At 44.8% G+C, this 20,276-nt stretch overlaps 1 protein-coding gene across 1 annotated transcript in view; it reads right to left on the reverse strand.

The window, feature by feature from the left end:
• Nucleotides 1–20,276, reverse strand: part of LOC121280036 — a 47,601-nt gene that overhangs the window by 13,003 nt on the left and 14,322 nt on the right. Inside the window, exons 4-5 of the mRNA XM_041191665.1 lie at nt 14,098–14,242; nt 6,235–6,382 (exon numbers count right to left, since the gene is read on the reverse strand). Of these exons, the coding sequence (XP_041047599.1) occupies nt 6,235–6,382; nt 14,098–14,242 (293 nt within the window). The remainder of the gene's footprint in view (nt 1–6,234; nt 6,383–14,097; nt 14,243–20,276) is intronic.

The raw sequence follows: 20,276 nt of genomic DNA on the forward strand, positions 1-20,276 counted from the left end.
AACCCACTGCACTCAAGGTGGATGTGTCACAAAAGAGTCTTGTGAGTGCTTACCACAGGAATGCAAGCCTGTTGCTTTTGCTCAAAGGCTTTCACCACTGCACAAGCCAAATACTCTAACACTGAACATGAAGTTCTTGCAATAGCATTTGGTTTTCAACATTTCCACATGTTTCTGTTTGGAAAAACTTCATGGTCCAAACACCACAAGCTGCTGGAGATGATCTGCTGGAAACCACTCACCATCACAGCTCCAGCGCCTACTGGTGAAGATTCAGGGCTATGACCTTGATGTCCAAGATAAACCAGACTGTAAAATGGTAATCTCTGGCACCCCGAGTCAGTTACGCAACCCGTCCAACAACAAAGATGTGAGTCTGGACCTCCGCATGGACAATATCGAATATGAGGTGGAAGACAATCTCCACATTGACTTGAACTACTTTGGGCAAAGTCAAGCCAAAATGCTACAACAGGTGACCCAAGAAGACCCACAGCTACAACAGCTGAAGGGAGTTATTATCGCTGGTTGGCCCAATCACATCACAGATGTTCATGAACGGATTCGGTCATTCCGGCACTACAGAGGTAAACTGGACATCTCCAGAAGCCCAGTTTCCATATTCAACGGCAAGCAAGTCCTCATACCTCAGGCAATGCATCAAACCATGTTAAGCCGCCTAAACATCGGACGCATGGGCACAGAACGAACGAAATGCCTGTGAGAGAATCAGTCCATTGGCCTAGTATTAACAAGGACATTGACAGATTGACACAAACATGATATACCTGCCACTTGCACCGACCACAACAGAGCAGAGAATCATTGTTACCACATGAAATCCCCTCTGTCCCATGGTTGAAAATAACCATTGATTTATTCCACCTCGACAGTGAAGATTACATCTTGGTAACCGACTATTTTACCAAATTCCCTTTCGTTTGCCAAGGACACAGCCAGCTTTACAGTTGCTGACACACTCACTGTGATTTTCAGAATGTTTGGTGTGCCTGAAACCATCGTTTCAGACAACGGTCCCCAATATACAGGACAACCTGTCAGGACATGTGCAAAACACACTGTGCTTGCTGAACCACAGGCAGGTCAGAATGACGATGACTCGGTGTTATATCAGTTATAGGGGACAACACAACTAGCCACACTATAAGACAAGATGGTCCTGCAATGAACAATTCCCAGCAAGAAACACAAGCTGAGAATGTGCAACCACAGGACACAACACAACACCCTGAAAACTACACAAGAACAAGAAACGGTCATGCCGTATGCCCAGCAAAGCGTTATCTTCATGTATAAAGATTCCATACCATGACTCAATCTTGTCATGCATGAGCTTCACTGTTACCTTTGTTCTGACCAAGTTTTTCTTCCATCAGAAAGGGGAAAGGGGGATGTTGTGATATTGTGTGCCTGCCAATGCTGCCAATGCAGACAATGACATGTACCTTTAAGAAGCTGCATAGTGACATCACTGTGACATCACCGTGTGTGAGCTGGAGTATTAAAGTACAGCCTCCATGTTATCTGCTCACTATTTCCTGTGCTCTCTATCGTAGATGCTCACCACTACCTGTGACTCTATCAGCAAGACTCTATGGTTGGAATTTTACGCCAGCGGGATTTTACAATCCCACCGAAGTCAATGTAGTTTAGAATGGCTCACCGCATTTTACAGCCCGGTTCCTGCCGCAATGGGGCTGTGAAATTCCGGCCGACGTACATCCTATGAGTCAGGCATATAGTCAAGTGATCAGCCTATGTAACTGTGAGGACCCAGGCTAGATCACGGCCTGTGCAGGGCTGCGTATGGCTGTTGCTAGTAATAAACTTCAGATACTAGTGTTCGACCAGGACCCTCGTCAGTCTCAATAACTTACTCAGTATAGATAGCACAGAGACAGATCCCTGGAGGTCTAATCGAGATCCTCAGCATATACGGTGGCAGCAGATTGCAACATTCCATGTCAAAAAGTATCTCAATGCACAACGGCCTCACAGGCGTTTAGACTTTGTACATGTTAAGGATGATTTTGTCAGTAATTTATTGAAATGACGCTTTTTGTGATGTGCGTCATTCATGGAGTTATTGCTGCCTTGTCGATGGAACCTGTATCTTTCCACCTTCAGTTGCTTGTCTGGGTAGGGGAAGGCCGAGTTTGGTCATCTCCTCAGCTGTGTCACTGTGTGGAGCCTGGGCGCTCAGCGATAGTGAGTGATATGAAGGAGCCGATGTCCTGCCATAGTGAGTTTGAGTTTTTATTAGACAGGCAATGAAAGGATATCATGGTTACAGGATGCAGGTGTGAGTGAGATTGTCCTGAGCCTCTCTTGTGTGTCTCTCAATGCCCCTTGTCTCCAGTGTAAGGAACTCATCATCCTGTCCCACATGCTCAGCCTCCTCCTCCACATCCACCTCATCAGCTGAGGAGTGAGGATCAATCTTCCTGATGAAAGGACCCCCTCTCTGCAGTGCCAGGTTACACAGAGCACAGGGTCCATGATGATATGAGACCGCCCCCCCCAACTTCTGGGACATACTGCAGCGCTCCACTGGATCAGTTCAGGCAACGGAATCGCATCTTTAAGAGTCCAATGACCTGCTCATTCATCGCTCGGGTCAAGCTGTGGCAGGTATTGTACATTTCTTCTGCTGCAGTGTGAGGGTTCCTCACAGATGCCAGTAGGCATGTCTACAATGTCCCCAAGGATCCATTCTTGAAGGTGTGGAGGCAGGGGATGGGGGAGCAGCAAGAACAGCTGTAGCACCTAGCACTGCCGAAGTTTGTCATCATCATAACTGTTCCCTGGGAACCAGGCACACAGCTGCATAATGCACTTTCCGTGGTTGAAGACCAATTGCACACTGAGGGAATGGAAAGCCCTTCCTGTTGATGAAGGCCACTGGCTGGCCCATGGGAGCCTTGATGGTCACATGTTTAGGCCTATACTCACTCAAGTTTAGAAGGATGAGAGGAGATCTAATTGGAGGTATATAAGATGCTTAGGGGATTGACAAAGTAGACATAGAGTGGATGTTACCCCTGGTGGGGCATTCTAGAATGAGACGTGATAGTTTTAGGCTAAGGGGTAGTAGGGTTCAATCAGAGATGAGCAGGAATTTTCCCAAAGGGTCGTGAATCTGTGGAATTCACTACCTCAGAGTGCAGTGGATGCCGGGACGCTAAATAAATTTAAGGAGGAGATAGACAGATTTTTAATTAGTAACGGGTTGAAAGGTTATGGAGAGAGGGTGGGAAATTGGAGTTGAGGCTGAAATGAGATCAGCCATGATCGGATTGAATAGCAGGGCAGGCTTGAGGGGCTGAATTGCCTACTCCTGCTCCTAGTTCTTATGTGTTCAATCGATGGCACCCTTGCACCTGGGGGAATCCAGCAATGGTCCCGAAGCCAAGGGCCTCCTCCACCTGGCTGTCTGGGTGGGTCTGGTAGCGCACAGAGTCACCGGCCCTCTTGAACAAGGCATTGCTCACCTCCTTGGTACAAGATGAGCTGCTTCCTGGGAGAAGCTGCATGTGTGCCCAGTGGGTCCCTGGAAAGAGACGGATGTGTTGAAGTTCAGTACCATGGTTATCTTCAGGGCCATGGGCATTGGGTGTCACCGAGGCCCATGGGTCACATCTCATCCTTCAGCATGGCACACACGTCACTGACAGCCTCCCTTGACAGCTGCAGTCTTCATTGACGCTGTCACTGGACAACTGAACTGCTTCTGACGTATTTACATCTTTCCTTAAAAGAGAAACCAGTAATGTGCACAGTACTTCAGATGTGGTCTCACCAGTGCCCTGTACAACTGAAGCATAACCTCCCTACTTTTGTAATTACTTCTCCTCAAAATAAATTCTAATAGCTTTCCGAATGACTTGCCGTACATGCATACCAGCCTTTTGTGATTCATGAACCAGGACATCCTGATCCCTCTGCATGTCGGCTCTGCAATCTCTCACCATTTAGATAATAAGCTTATTTTTTAATCTTTCTGCAAAATGAACAATTTCACATTTGCCCACATTATACTCCATTTGCCAGATCTTTGCCCGCTCACTTAACCTATCTATGTCACTTTGTAGCCTCGTTATGTCCTCTTCACAATTTACTTTCCTACCTACCTTTGTGTCATCAACAAATTTAGTAACCATTTCATTGGTCCCTTCATCCAAGTTATTCATACAAATTGTAAAACGTTGAGGCCCCAGCATTGATGCCTGTGGCATACCACTCGTTACATCCTGCCAACCCATTTATGCCAACTCTCTGTTTCCTGTTACTGTGTCAATCTTCTATCCATGCCAATACACTACCCCCTACACCATGAGCTTTTATTTTCCACAATAACCTTTGACGTGGCACTTTATCAAATGCCTTTTGGAAATCTAAGTACAGCACATCCATTGGTTCCCCTTTATCCACAGCACATGTGACTCCTTCAAAGAATTCCAATAAATTGGTTAAACATGATTTTCTTTTCACAAAAATATGTTGCCTCTATCTGATTGCCTTAAATATTTCTAAGTACCCTGCTATAACATTTTTAATAAGTTGTAATATTTTTCCTATGACAGATGTTACGCTAACTAGCCTGTAATTTCCTGCTTTCTGTCTCCCTTCCTTTTTGAATAAAGGAGTTACATTTGCTATTTTCCAATCTAATGGAACTTTCCCCAAATCCAAAGAAATTTAGAAAAATAAAACCAATGCGTCAACTATCTCACTAGCCACTTCTTTCAAGACCTTAGGGTGAAGTTCATCTGGACCTGGGGATTTGTCAGCCCACACCACAGCCCCAACAAATTGCTCAATACCACTCCTCTGGTGATTGTAATTTTCCCAAGTTCCCCATTCCCTTCCATTTCATGATTTACAGCTATTTCCAGGATGTTACTCTGTCCTCTGTAGTGAAGACTGAAGCAAAATATCCGTTTAATTCATCCGCCATCTCCCTACTTTCCATTATCAATTCCACAGACGCACATTTTATAGGACCAATTCTCACTTTGTTAACTCTTTTCTTATTAAAAATCTATAGAAACTCTTATTATCCATCTTTATATTACTGGCTAGCATTCTCTCATACTCATTTTACCCTTCTTATTCATCTTCTTGTCATTCTTTGCTGTTCTTTAAATTCCTTCCAACTTTCTGACCTGCTACCCGTCCTTGTGTAATTATAAGTTTTGTCTTTAAGTTTGATATTGTCTTTAACTTTATGAGTTAACCACAGATGATGGTTCCTCCCTTTGGAATTTTTCTCTCATTGGAATGTATCTATTCTGTGTAATCTGAAATATCCCTTTAAATGTCAGCCACTAAACCTCTATTGACCTATCCCTTAACCTCATTTTCCAGTTCACTTTGGCTAGCTCCACTTTAATGCCCTCATGATTGCCCTAATTTAACTTTAAAATACTAGCCTTTGATGCACTCGTTTCTCCCTCAAAACAAATGTAAAATTCAATCATATTATGATCGCTGCTACCTAGGGTTGCCTTCACTAGAAGGTTATCAATTAATCCTCTCTTTGCTCAATACCAGGGCTAGTATAGAAAATAGAAATTCCCCCAAGATTATTGCTGTACCTTTCTGACAAGTTCCCGTTATCTCTTCTTTTATACGCTGTCTTAACATGTAATTCCAATTAGGGAACCTGTACACCACTCCTACAAGGGACTTCTTGCCTTTATCATTTCTCACCTCAACCCAAACCACTTGTACATCCAGGTTTCCTGAATTTATGCCATCCCTCTCTAATGTGCTAAGACCATCATTAATTTACAGAGCCACCCCTCTACCTTTTTGTAACTTCCTGTTCTTCCTAAATGTCACATACCCTTCAATATTCAGGTCCCAATCTATGTCACCCTGTAGGCATGTCTCTATGTCTCTGTAATTGCTATCAGATCACACTTATTTATTTCTATTTGCACTATCATTTCATCTGTTTTCTTTTGAATGCTGCATGTGTTTAAATAGAGTCTTTAGTTTTTTCCTTTTATTATTTTTGTAGCATCTAGCCTTATCTGCTGATTTACTCTTAGATTTGTGCTCTGTCCCTTCCTGTCATGGTCTGTTTATCATTTCCCATATTAATGCCTTTCTCTCTTGCCTTGTCTCTATTCTTTGGTTTACTACATCTTCCTAAAGTTTGATTCCTTTCCCTTACTATTCAGTTTAAAACCCTGTGAAAACACTTACCCAAGAGAAATTGGCAGTAACAGCAAATTCTGTATTGCTTTGGAAACCAACTTTGATCACGGCCGCCTTGACATTTGGAGTTACAAAGGTTTCACAGTCCTTGGAAAAGTCCGTTTCCATCATTACCTTACTTAGCTCAGACTCCAGGCTATAAAATAAACAGAAAGTTAACACTGGACCAGATAATAATAACAGGAATTCACTCATCAGGGTGGATCTAACTTTGTGTAATAGTGAAACATGGGGAATAAAAATCAAGAGGGATGTAAAATGAGCTGTGGATTCACAATCCTGGTTCACACTATCACAGGAAGTCAAAACCAACTGGATGCCTTTGCTCCACTGCTGGGATGTGTCGGAATGATGGAGGCGGTGGGGAGGGGGCGATAAGTCACAGCTGCAATAATTCCACCATTTGGCTTTTCCTGGGAATATCTTCACAAAAAATGTTACTTATCAAACTTACCTTTTCATGATCAAATCTGTATTTGTGCTGGTATATAAAATACTTATTTATTTTAAATGCAATTTACATTAAGATGTTCTACATAACTAAACCCTGAGTCGTCCAACAATGAAAATCCTACTTTAAATAGAAAACTAAACTGCCCTGAATTTGAACCAAATGCTTCCACAGCAGTCCAGGAATTCCTTTGCATGTGCAAACCCAAAATCATCCAAATTTTCTGTCCTGGATCATTTGCAGGTTTCACAGGGACCATGTCAGGGGACAAGGTTAGAAAACTTTTATTTTTATATTCACCATTTTATATTCACCACGTCACTAAGGGTAAGAGGAGACTAGATAGAAATGTTCAAAATCATGAAGGGTCTGGACAGCTTGGATAGAGAGAGAAACTGTTCCCATTGTCTGAAGGCTAGAGCACCAGAGGACAATGATTTAAGTTGACTGCCTAAAGAAACAACAGCGATATGATGAAAAACATTTTTATCCAGCGCATGGTTGGAGCCTGGAATGCACCACTTGAGAGTGTGATGGAGGAAGATTCCATCAGGGCTTTCAAAGAGGAATCAGGTAAATACCTGAAAAGACAAAATTTGCAGAGTTACAGGGGAAAAGGATAGAGCAGTGGGACTGGTGGAGTTATTCTTGCAGAAAGACAGCATGGACACGACAGGCCAAATGGCCTCTTTGTGCTGTAACCACTCGATTATTCTATTCCATGTCACACCATTTCAATTGTTGTTTAGGGATATGTACATACAAAAAAAAGATGAGAAAAGACCATTGGGACCACCCAAGCTCATTCTATCCATCAGAATCTGAAGACCTCAGGTGCCCCTCCCCCAGAAACAAAGTGGAAATTTCTGCTCCGGAGAATCCAGATACTAATTGTATCTTCTCTCTTTAACAGGCACCAGCAGGAAAAGGAAGAGGGCCTCCAGCAGCCAGCCCATCAGCCCCAGTCCCCAGACCACCTCGGATGAGAGTCCTGAAGACCCACTGAATGCAGAGCCGTCACTGCATTCACCCACACCCTCCACCAGCACAGAGACACACACCGCGGGGGACCCAGTTTTAGAACAGGTTCAGGGTCACCATTTGGTGAGCACAGCTCCGAACCAGGTCCACAGCAGGCAGAGGCAGGGACATCCAAGCTCACTGACACTTGGAGGACTGCTGGAGGCCAGGCTCCTGCTGAGTCCGAGTCCGATGACGAGTCTGTGGACTCAGCCCTTAGAGATGTTGGAGCTCCAAAGACATACACGGGCAATTCAGGCAGGGTTGGCAGAGCCTGTCACTGGATTAGAGCGGAGGATTGAGGAGTCCGTGCGCGTTCAGTCTGATGTCATTACGCCGACATGCCAGCACACCAAGGTCAACATTGAAAGATGGCGATTGCCATGGAAACCTTGGCCCAGGACTTTGTGAGGGAAATGAACAAGGACATGTACACAATCACTTCAGCCAGGAGAGCGTTCAAGCATTGACTAGGCAAGAGGGTAGTGGGGCACCTCAATCTCCCTCCAGGAACTCCTCCTCCTCAGGGAGGGGCCCCCCAGCCTCTCACAGGGACGGGGAGCATCAGCTAGGACAGCCCAAGCAATTCACCCAGGACTCCCCAAGGCTGTTCAGCCACTCCAAATCCCCTCTGCCTGTGACCTCAGCAACTCCAGCTGCCATCCAGGCCTTGTGCTGCACCATGGCCACACCATTGGGATAAACACACACACAAGAAAATAAATCATATGAACTGGAAAGTGTTAAAAGTGTTACAAAGGAAATGGCAAAATGGCAGCAGTGATTTGTGGATTTGTAAACATGGACACCCTTTACTCCTCCACAGCTTCCAGTCTCACCAGTAAGAAAATATTCCAGTTTCTCTTTATGACAATTAAAGTGAATAATCTTCAATATCCCCACATCGAACTCCATCTGCCATAGTTTTGCCACCTCACTAAGTCTGTTAATGTCCCATTGTAACAGGGGTAATTTCACAATCTGACCCTTGCAATGGAGAGCAGCGCTCATTAGAGGCATATCTTGAGAAACCTGCTATTACTATAATATGGTCTTCACTCTAACTTACAGCCACCATCTCTGTGTCTATTCTATAACATCTGGGTCTATGTATCTCCTCCATTTCCCCTATTCATTTTCCCTCATGTACAAGTCTGCACTGTTTGCCCTCCATCTTGCTACTTCTAATCCTCTCTCACTTGCCCTTGTCACCTTCACTGGAGGAGGAGGTTCCACAAATATCCCCATCTTCAATGATGGAGGAGCCCAGCACAGCAGTGCAAAAGATAAGGCTGAAGCATTTGCTACAATCTTCAGCCAGAAGTGCCAATGTGGATGATACATCATGGCCTGCTCCGGAAGTCCCCAGCATCACAGAAGTCAGTCTTCAGCCAAAAGAATTCATAGCACATGATATCAAGAAATGGCTGATGGCACTGGGTACTGCAAAGGGTACAACAATATTCTGGCTATAATACTTAAGGCTCGTGCTCCAGAACTTGCCACACTCCTAGCCAAGCTGCTCCAGTACAGCTACAACACTGGCATCTACCCGGCTACGTGGAGAATTGCTCAGGTATGTCCTGTACACAAAAAGCAGGATAAATCCAACCCGGTCAATTACCGCCCCATCGGTCTACTCTCGATCATTAGTAAAGTAATTGAAGGGGTGATCAACAGTGCTATCAAGCAGCACCTGCATAGCAATAACCTGCTCACTGATGCCCATTTGGGTTCCGCCAGAGCCACTCAGCTCCTGACCTCATTACAGCCTTGGTCCAAACATGGACAAAAGAGCTGAACTCTCGAGGTGAGGTGAGAGTGACTGCCCTTGACATCGAGGCTGCATTTGATCAAGTGTGGCACCAAGGACCCCTAGCAAAACTGGAATCAATGGGAATCAGGGGGAAAACTCTCCACTGGTTGGAGCCATACCTAGCGCAAAGGAAGATGGTTGTGGTTGTTGGAGGTCACTCACCTCAGTTCCAGGACATCACTGCAGGAGTTCCCGAGGGTAGGGTCCTAGGCCCAACCATCTTCAGCTGCTTCATCAATTACATTCTTTTCATCATATGGTCAGAAATGGGGATATTTGCTGATGATTGCACAACGTTCAGCACCATTCGCGACTCGCCAGATACTGAAGCAGTCCATGTCCAAGTGCAGCAAGACATGGACAATATCCAGGTTTGGGCTGACAAGTAGCAAGTAACATTCGGGCCACACAAGTGCCAGGCAATGACCATCTCCAACAAGAGAGAATCTAACCATCGCCCCTTGACGTTCAATGGTATTACCATCACTGAATCCCCCGGTATCAACATCCTGGTGGTTACCATTGACCAGAAACTGAACTGGACTCGCCATGTAAATACTGTGGCTACAAGAGCAGTTCAGAGGCAAGAAATCATGTGACAAGTAACTCACCTCCTGACTCCCCAATGCCCATTCACTACCTACAAGGCACAAGTCAGGAGTGCAATGGAATACTCTCCACTTGCCTGGCACTTGCCCACAACACTCAAGAAGCTTGACACCATCCGGCACAAAACTGCCTGCTTGATTGGCACCAAATCCACAAACATGCACTCCATCTACCACCGACGCACAGTAGCAGCAGTGTGTCCCATCTACAAGATGTACTGCAGGAATTCAACAAGACTCCTTTGACAGAAACTTCCAAACTCACGACCACTACCATCTTGAAGGACAACGGCAGCAGATAGATGGGAACACCATCACCTGGAAGTACCCCTCCAAGTCACTCAGCATCCTGACTTGGAAATATATTGCTGTTCCTTGACTGTCGCTGGGTCAAAATCCTGGGACTCACTTCCTAACAGCACTGTGGGTGTACCTACATTACATGGATCGCAGCAGCTCAAGAAGGCAGCTCATCACCACCATCTCAAGGACAAATGGGATGGGCAATAAGTGCTGGCTCAGCCAGCAAAGCCCACTTCCCATGAATGAATTTTTTAAAAATTAATATGTCTAATTCAGGTGATGATGATTCCGTCTAAACAACTTGCTTTGCCTCAGCCTCAAAAGGATATTATTTTCAGAAATGTAAATATCACTGGAATCAGAAACAGTCCAGAAAACAAACTGGTGAAGTTGACCATTTAGAGTGAACATGGCTTTACCAAGATCCAACAGATCACCTGAAAGGTTCTTCAGTTCCAAGAATTTTAGAGTGGGTCAGGAGAGGATGGAAAGTGCGATCCTCTTAGTTATCAATGGAATGGAGAATGATTGGAACAGAAAACTTGCAACTGAATTCTGGATGGTCAACAGGTAACAGTGATTATAATCTTCTGAGCAGGAGTAGGAAACTGGAAAATTGTAAATAAAAAGAATAAATCCACTCCTTTTAATGCAAAGGTGATAGTTATCCTTGAAACTGTCATGCCCCAGTATATTCTGAACTTCAAATTATTTTTTATATTTTACAACTGACCACAAAAGGCTGCAAAAGATAGCTGCCCATGGCTCACCAGACCTCTTTTGTGGATTGAAGCCACTCCCCTGAGGAGGGAACAAAAGGAACATTCTAGGCTAATGTTGACTTAATGCCCTTTCCTGAAACTAATTCAAAAGGGTAAATATCAATCAATGGGTCATTCAGACCCAAAGACACTGCAGTCTCTGACTCTCAAGTTGTTCAACCAATCACCCACCTTATTTTGAATAGGATGTTCAACTTATAAAGGGTCACATGGTGCGACAGCCGTGTTTGTGTCTGCGTTTAAACCTGCAAGCAGCTGCTTGCAGACAGAGTTCCAGCGAAAGTCATTGAACTAGTTGAAAGTCATCCAAGCAGCCAAGGAAATAAACAGCAACACTTTGAACATGGGATATCCTAAGGACTCCCCAACCTGTCCCAATGACAAAGAACCTCGCAGCTTACTGAAAGCCCTTGTTTTAAAAGACTCTCACTTCAATTCTAAAGCATCAACTTTGTCTAAGAAACTACAAGCCTGCCACAAAAGAGGCTGAGATAATTATAAGCAATAACAATATATTACCTTCATCACTATCTAATCTGTGTGTAAGTTAGAGTGTGCAAGAGACAAGTCAGTAAAACATTGGATTAAATTCAGGGTTAGTGTGTGATTAAAAAAAACCTTTGTTATTTTTAAATTCACAAAACACTTGCTGCTGTAATTATTTAATTGAAAAACTCAGAGGATAGGAAAGCACAACCCTCTTAAACACAGACACACTAATCACAGGCAGTAAAGGAAACATACAAATTCCATCTATGACAAAACAAAATTTGATCATTCCGACAAATGTAATTTTGATTAAACAGTGCAGCAAAACACTACACGAGCACCATTAAACACCACAAACATCAAAGTAACTATTTAAATAAACCTTACTGTAACCCAAGTACTGTACAAGTCCTGCAATGCAAAGTTCAGTCATTTTGTGAAACATTCTCCAATTATGACTTGCTTCTTTCTGACAGCAAATTTACAACAAAATTGTTGCTTTGAGTTATAAACGTTTAGAAATTGACCAATACGAAAAGACCAGCTGATCCATCAAACCTGTCATGTTGCAAATGATCACCTTGATTGCCAAGACTCCCCACTCACCAGCCAATATGCTGCACAAAATGCTCCATTCAGACCTTAGCTTTTAGATATCAGTCAATTTCTCAGCAACCGTTCACAATTGGGACTGGGTCCCCCCTCTCTCTCTCTCTCTCTGTTTGCTCACTGGATCCATTCATTTGAGCCTTTTTCTCAATCCCAGTCACCCCCAGCTTCCTTTTTCTCTCATCATGTTAATGTAAACTAAGATGGGAATTCACTGATTTTTCCTTCTGAGGATTTCTCCTTGGTAAAAGCTGCTGCTCTGTGTGGGTAGAGCCTGTTTCAAAAAGGCCTTTTCGTCAGTGTTAAAGACATTCTTAGGTTTAAAACAAGGTGATATTTCTGGGATTGTTGCCACACACCCAGATGCACCCTGTGAGAACATCGCTTCCCTCCCCATGGGCTGAATTTTTCCATTGGTGAGAAGGGGGTGGGGCCCAATTGCCGAGGGGAAAATGACACAGGATGATGTTGGGGGGAACTCCCGACGTCATCCGGGCTCATTTAAATATTCAGGAAGGCGGGGGTGCAGCAAAATCAGCTGTCTGCCCGCCAACCTGTCAATGGCCAATTGAGGCCATTGACAGGATCATTAAAACAATTAAAAGGAACTGCCCATCCAACCTGAAGGCTGGCAGGCAGGCCAGGAGTCCCAGCGGGCTTCTGAAAAAACATGAAACCTCATCCACTGGGGAGATGAGGTTTCATGTTGGTTTTTAAAAAGTTTATTAAAGTTTTTATGCACTTTATTAACATGTCCCATCTCCCTGAGGCAGCACTTAGCTTCAGGGAGATGTGTGCTCTTTCACGCACATGTGCGAAAGAACGCTCTCTCACATTTGGGGAATTCCCCCTCCCCCACACCGCACAGGGAGGGAATAGCGCATCCTGCTGGACGTCACGCTGGGCGGGCCTTAATTGGTCCGCCCAGGTAAAGTGGCTGCACGGCCCGTTTCGGCAGCAGCGATCGGCTGCCTACCCCTCAAGGGCAAAATTCAGCCCCATGTGTGAGTCTGGATGAGACTTTGTGATTGTTTTTAAGGTGGTTGATCTATTGAAACCAGGTAGATCCCAAATTCTTCAAGATTTCACTCACCTTTTCCTGCAAGGTAAGTTTGCTCTACTCTCGCCTACTTGAACAAGCTCAACAAATCTGATTCAATACTGGGATGAAGTTAAGTTCATCCTCCACTGGATACACAAAGTCTACCGGCCGCCTGCACTGACTCTCTTACTGGACGGGTTGGATGTTAAATTTCAGTATCGCAACTTTCTCCATTTCTCCAGGTCTCCTCTATATATTTGACACTGTGACATTCTGGCTAGCCAGACTCACCAAACAGCTTTGTCTCCATCTAAGAATGTACTGCATTCAGCTTGGAGAAGCTGTGATGTCTCACTACCTGATGTTGATCGTGGAGTTGAATTTGAATAAAGTGGCTGAATAAACTGTTCAGACTCCACTTGTAGCAGGAACATGAATTAGAATTAAGAGGTTTGAAATAAACAACACATTTCCAATGCATTTTAAACAAAGAACATTTTTCTGGGATTTTTATTGAAAATAACAATTTGAATAAAGCAGTTTTGTATTACAAGGGGCAGATTTTATCTCTTGTCGGCAAATTCAAAATTCGATGAACAATCTTCACAGGATATATTCCAGAATCAGAGAAACAGAAAAACCGTCAATTAATCTGTTGAATTCTTGGGGCTGGAATTTCTAAACCATCACCTTTTAAACGCTTTTCTCCACTTCAAGCTGTTGACACTCACCCGACTGAAATGCTCTCATTGCATTCCTCCAGGATTCTGTCGGTCAGTAGAATTGCATAACGAGCATCATTTTGTTTCAATGGCCCTTTCCCTGCGAGTTGAGTCAGTTTCTCTTTCTGATTTGTACAGTCAGAAAATAGTGATTCTAATTGAAAAGAGAGCGAAAAAGATGAGGGACACTCAATCTTTTGAATATTAAAATAAATATATTGATGGAATTATTTAAAAGACAAAACCTCCCAGCTTAGCTGTTCCAAGACTGTATTTGGTGAAGATATTTTATGTACTTTCTCTTGGAAATTGCAGTGTAATGTTTAAAATTGCCAATGCTATGATTTAGGGCAAGTTTGGTGTCCATGTGATGTGATTTTCACTTCAAACCAATGCTAAGCTGGTGATGTAGATCTGGAGTCCAGTCCGATGTGACTCTGGTGTGAAGCAAAGTGAAACTCCCTGGGTTACGTAGCCTTACACCACCTTGATCTGACTTCACATAGAGTGTGAATCCAGTGTGGTGTCCAATCAGGTTTACAAAGTGCTTCACTGATCCTTTGGAAACTTTGAAAAGCTACCTGTATTTAATTTAAAAGTTTAAACTGTGGACATTCTCCCATTCATCTCTAAACATTTAAATTCCTAGACCTAGGGAGGCAGCTTGTACACACATGTCTCCAGGCTTGTGTAGAACTCTGTCCTGAACAGCAGAGTGAAAAATCTAAAATAATAACCATGGGTATTGCTGAAAAAAGAAACATGTCGAAGCTTTTCGTCTTGCACTCATCAGGACCCTTTGCAAGAATACTAAAGGGGAAAACAACAATTTAAACTGTATGAGAAGAAAGTGCTGATTGGTTGGCAAGTGGACTCTGATTGGTAGAGATGTTGCTATGGAGAATGCACCAGTAATTGTGACTGACAGTAAACTGTCAAGCTTTGATTGAAATTTAAACTAGGCAGCTTGACCCTGATTAGTCAAGGCATTGCCCTGAGGAATGAGTCAGCGAACAGCTGTTACTTATTTTGCTGAGCCGAAACAAGCATCAGGTATGTACATGTTCTTTCTGTCTGCAAAGAACAGGACCCTGTGTATTAATATATGTAGCTTCCAGCTCACGCAAATGTACCACACAGTGTGCCCAACTGACAATCTTAAATTGGCTTTCAGTGGAATTCTTAGCACAGTGAGGATTATTTTGCAAAGGTTGTCCAATCGCGGAATCACATCTAATGTTGGACACTGTGTTTTGAGTTTTGCAAGTAAGGGCTGGTTGGGTACAGTCTGCACCTTAGGTATAGTTTGTAGCAGAAAATGCTGGAAATATTCAGCAAGTCTGACATCATTTGTGGAGAGAGAAACTGAATTCAGTTTCAGGTCAATGACCTTTTGCCTGAACTTTCTACTGAGTGAAAGGCACAGTGGGAGAAACAGAAACAACTCAAGTAAAGGAGAATGAGAACTTCGGACTCTGGAAGTAAATCACTGTGATCGTGACAGAAGATTGGATTCATTAGATCCTGAACACTCATCCTGCCAAATGACAAATTATTTCATACCTGTTGTTTTTAGGATGAATCCTTCTGTTAAACTGCTTAACAATAGAACTAAAATTTTACTTTATAAAAAATAAATATTAGTCCAGTTAGAACAGACATCTTCAACTCTAGCTGGACAGGAATGAATATTCCTTTAATACAGTGAATAGATTTTTTTGTGAGAAATGTACTTGAAAAGTTAAAGGAATGCATACTTCATAACCTGTATTTAGAATCATCAACTCCTTTCACTAAACAGCTCAGTAAATGAATTGTTCAGTGACATATAACTATCATTATTTGCATAATTAAGGTTTTGATTACAGTGTTTATTTGGGTTACATAACATAACCCAGGCTTTCCACCTCCTTCTCCCCACTGACTGGGAGACATCTCTGGGGAGAGAGACTCTGCTCTCCAGGAAGCTGTTCCCCTGACCCCAGACAACAGTCTGACCTCAGGGTCACTAATATACTGCTATGGCAGTACCACCGGCCTCCATTTAGGGGCCTTCTGAAAAGAGACTCCATGTGCTGCCCACAATTTTTTTTTAACACTAAGCCCCCTTTTGCCAACCATGAATGTTGAATTCCTGGGCTGAGCCGGCAGCCCTTGTCTAGTGTTCAAATATCCAAAATTGTGGGAAATGTGGTGGAGAGCAGAATTCTCTCATTTACATACTCTTTACATAGTGCAACCTAGATATAGGCAGGTGTATTCTGGGTTGAAAGGATGAATTACCCCATTCCCTTGGGTAATGGAGAGGTATCTATTAAAGGAGAAGGATGTGCACAGAGGTGGGAACAGGGAGCAGCAGATCGCTGCACATACCTAAGAACAGAGATGTGGTAGGGGATCCAGGCCAGCACTTAAATCGGGGTAGGGGGGTCTGGGCCAGCACCTAGGTGAGGGTAGGGGGGTCCTGTCAGCACTGAGGTGGGGGTAGGGCGTCCTGTCCAGCACCTAGGTGGGGGTAGGGGGGTCTGGGCCAGCACCTAGATGGGAGTAGGGGGGTCTGGGCCAGCACCCAGGTGGGGGTAGGGGGGTCTGGGCCAGATAATAGGTGGGGGTAGGGGGGTCTGGGACAGCACCTAGATGGGGGTAGGGGGGGTCTGGGCCAGGACCTAGCTGGCGGTATGGGGGTCTGGGCCAGCACCTCGGTGGGGGTAGGGGGGTCTGGGCCAGCACCTCGGTGGGGGTAGGGGGGTCTGGGCCAGCACCTCGGTGGGGGTAGGGGGGTCTGGGCCAGCACCTCGGTGGGGGTAGGGGGGTCTGGGCCAGCACCTCGGTGGGGGTAGGGGGGTCTGGGCCAGCACCTCGGTGGGGGTAGGGGGCTCTGGGCCAGCACCTCGGTGGGGGTAGGGGGGTCTGGGCCAGCATCTCGGTGGGGGTAGGGGGGTCTGGGCCCGCAGGTTGCCAACAATTCTTTTTCTGTTAAGAATAAAAAGAAACCATGGGGTAGAAATTTGCCATTAGCGAGAAGGGGGCGGGGCCCGCTCGCCAGCACACAAAATGACGAGGGCCGATGCTGGGCGGAACCCTCGATGTCACCCCGCCCCATTTAAATTTTCAGGAAGGAGGGGGCACAGCAAAATCAGCTGTGTGCCCACCGATCTGTCAATGGCCAAATGAGGCCATGGACAGGATCATTGAACAATTGAAGGACCTGCCTGTCCAACCTGAAGGCCACGAGCCCCGGCGGCAAATAGATAAAACGTGAAACCAGCGGGATGAGGTTTCATGCAGGGTTTTAAAAAGTTGAATAAAGTTATAATTAAATTATGAACATGTCCCATCTCATATGACTTTGTCACATGAGGGCGACATGTTAGGAAATTTTTTTTTTCTATTTTAAATCTTTTCCAAAGTGTAAGCAATCTCTTACCTTCAAGGAGACGCACATGCGCGAAAGAGCGCACTCTCGCTTTTGGGGAATTCCCCCCCCTGCCCGCACAGGAAGCGCAAAGCACTTCCCGTCGGGTGTCACGTCTTAATTGGGCCGCGCATGTAAAATGGATCGGCTCCCTGCGCGCTGGAGATTGGGTCAGGCACTCCCGCCCGACAGGCGGAAAATTCTGCCAATGGGGCAGAATGATCCTGCTCCAATAGTTAATGTACATAAAATACATGGTGAATCCACTCGAAATATTACTTTTATTCCTGTACTATTACATACCAACAGGTATATAACAAACAATTTTTAAGGGGAAATATATTGATATCATGTTTAACTACATTCCCCGTGAATAAGCAAGTTCCTATTAAAGGCCTGAGCCTTACCTGCTGCCTGGTTTCTGTCAATTCTCTTACACTCTCTCATGCAGGTATACTATTCTAAATATGGCTGCAGCAACTGCTAAGCATGCGTATGTCAGCTTCCTTGACAATAAGGGGATCTACAGAATTATCTCCATCAAGCAGGACATAAAGAGGTTTGACCTGAAGACGCACACTTCCACAAAGGTGTACAAGACCCGCTGGATTCAGGTGAGCAGAGGCAGCTCCGGTGACTACGATAGCGGTGCACATCTCCGGGGAGTTGATGATCCTTATTTCAAAGCATGGGTCTTCCGGCTTTGAGCTAACGGAAATGTTGGTCATTTGTGGAATTGGGAATTGTCTCTGATAAGTTGATTAATTATTGTTCCTGTCTCCGCAGAATCCCCCGAGGCTGTGAGAACAAAAAGGGAGAGGGCCAGCCTTCAGCAGCCTCCTGTGGTGGATAGCAGTGTGGGGCAAAGTTGTGAGCAAGTTCCTGGCCCAAGCAGACCAACGCTGAAGAGGGTGTTTGATGCCTCTAGTGCGGCCAGTGTAGGTGCTCTCCATCAGCAACTCATTTTGTCCCATCTCACATAACCGTCAACATTTTCCTTGAACAGGACTGTACAGGCACTTTTGTAAACAGTCTGTCAACTGTACCTGGGCAGTGGCAAAACCATTCCTAACCTCTAAAATTTCATATGTTGATAGAAGGAGAAGGAGAACCAGACAATGAACGCCCAGAGAAAACAGCTCCGAAGCTTCTCGCAGACCGTCCTGAAGATATGTCCGGTATTCCAGAGGTCATGATGCTGCCAGAGGACATGGCAGACTCTCCCTCCATTTCATTACTGGAGGTAGAAACGGACAGCTCTCCACCAAGGGGGCCAACCCTGAGTGCCGGGAAAGACCACACAGGGACATCTAGAGGCTTGAGGAACCGAACAAAATCCTGAGGTTGGAAGGCCTAACCCATGACCTGGAGGAGCCACAAACAGAAGCCAATACCTCCAGGACCCAATGGAGAAGATGCAGGACCTCAACTTGTACCTTCAGGAGCAGCTAAGAAGCCGCTCACCAGGTAACATTTCTGTTTCCATAGCCTGAATGCTCAGGAAAATTTCATGTTTTAAAGGTGCAGTGCAGCACCCATGCCACAGTGAGGTTCGCATAAGGAGCCAACATCTTTTGCTTTGTGTTGCAGCTCCAGAGCCTCAACAATCCAACCAGGCCATGGGTGACATTAGGCCAGCATCCCCCTGACCCCCAGATCAATGCAGCAGCATGAGGATGTACTCTCATCAACTGCCACACAGACACCCATCCATGAAGACACCCAGCTCTACACTCCCGTTGATGGAAATGTAATTTCTCTCACAGCGTATCAAGTACTTCTACCAGACTCCAGAAAGCACCTCTTTGGTAGATGATCATCTATAAGACCATAAAACGTAGGAGCAGGAGTAAGCCATTCGGCCCATCGAGTCTGCTCCGCCATTCAATGAGATCATGGCTGATCTGATAATCCTCAGTTCCACTTTCCTGCATTTTCCCCATCACCCTTGATTCCCTTACTGATTAAAACTCTGTCTATCTCAGCCTTGAACATACTTAATGACCCAGCCTCTACAGCCCTCTACGGTAAAGAATTCCACAGATTGACTACCCTCTGAGAGAAGAAATTCCTCCTCATCACTGGTTTAAATGGGCAACCCCTTACTCTGAGATTATGCCCTTTTGTCTGAGACTGTCTCAGAAGGGGAAACAACCTCTCAGCATCTACCCTGTCAAGCTCCCTGAGAATCTAATGATTCAATAAGGTCTCTTCTCATTCTTCCAAACTCCAGTGAGTACAGGCCCAACCTACTCAAGTTCTCCTCAAAAGAAAATCCCTCCATACCTGGGATCAACTGAGAGAACTTTCTCTGGGCTGCCTCCAGTATATCTTTCCTTAGATAAGGGGAAGAAAGCTGTTCACAGTATTCTAGGTGTGATCGAACTAGTGCTTTGTGTAGTTTTAGCAAGACTTCCCTATTTTTAAAATCCGTTCCCTTTGAAATAAAGGCCAGCATTCCATTTGCCTTCCATCCTTCCTGCTGAACTTGTATGTTAGCTTTTTGGAATTCATGCACAAGGACTCCCAAATCCCTCTGTGCTGTAGCTTTCTGCAGTCTTTCTCCATGTAAATAATATTCAGCTCCTCTATTCTTCCTGACAAACTGCATAACCTCACATTTTGTCACATTAGAACATATATCCGTATCTGTAGCATCTGTTCATTCACAGTTATTCTGTAATAATACTTTCTGCACTCGATGCTGACATGTGCTATTCCCCTACAGCTGTGACTGCAGGTCGGTGTCATCCTCAAGGAGCGCCAGTGGGTA

Source organism: Carcharodon carcharias, chromosome 7 (genome assembly GCF_017639515.1).
Source record: "Carcharodon carcharias isolate sCarCar2 chromosome 7, sCarCar2.pri, whole genome shotgun sequence".
NCBI classification, from domain to species: Eukaryota; Metazoa; Chordata; class Chondrichthyes; order Lamniformes; family Lamnidae; genus Carcharodon; species Carcharodon carcharias.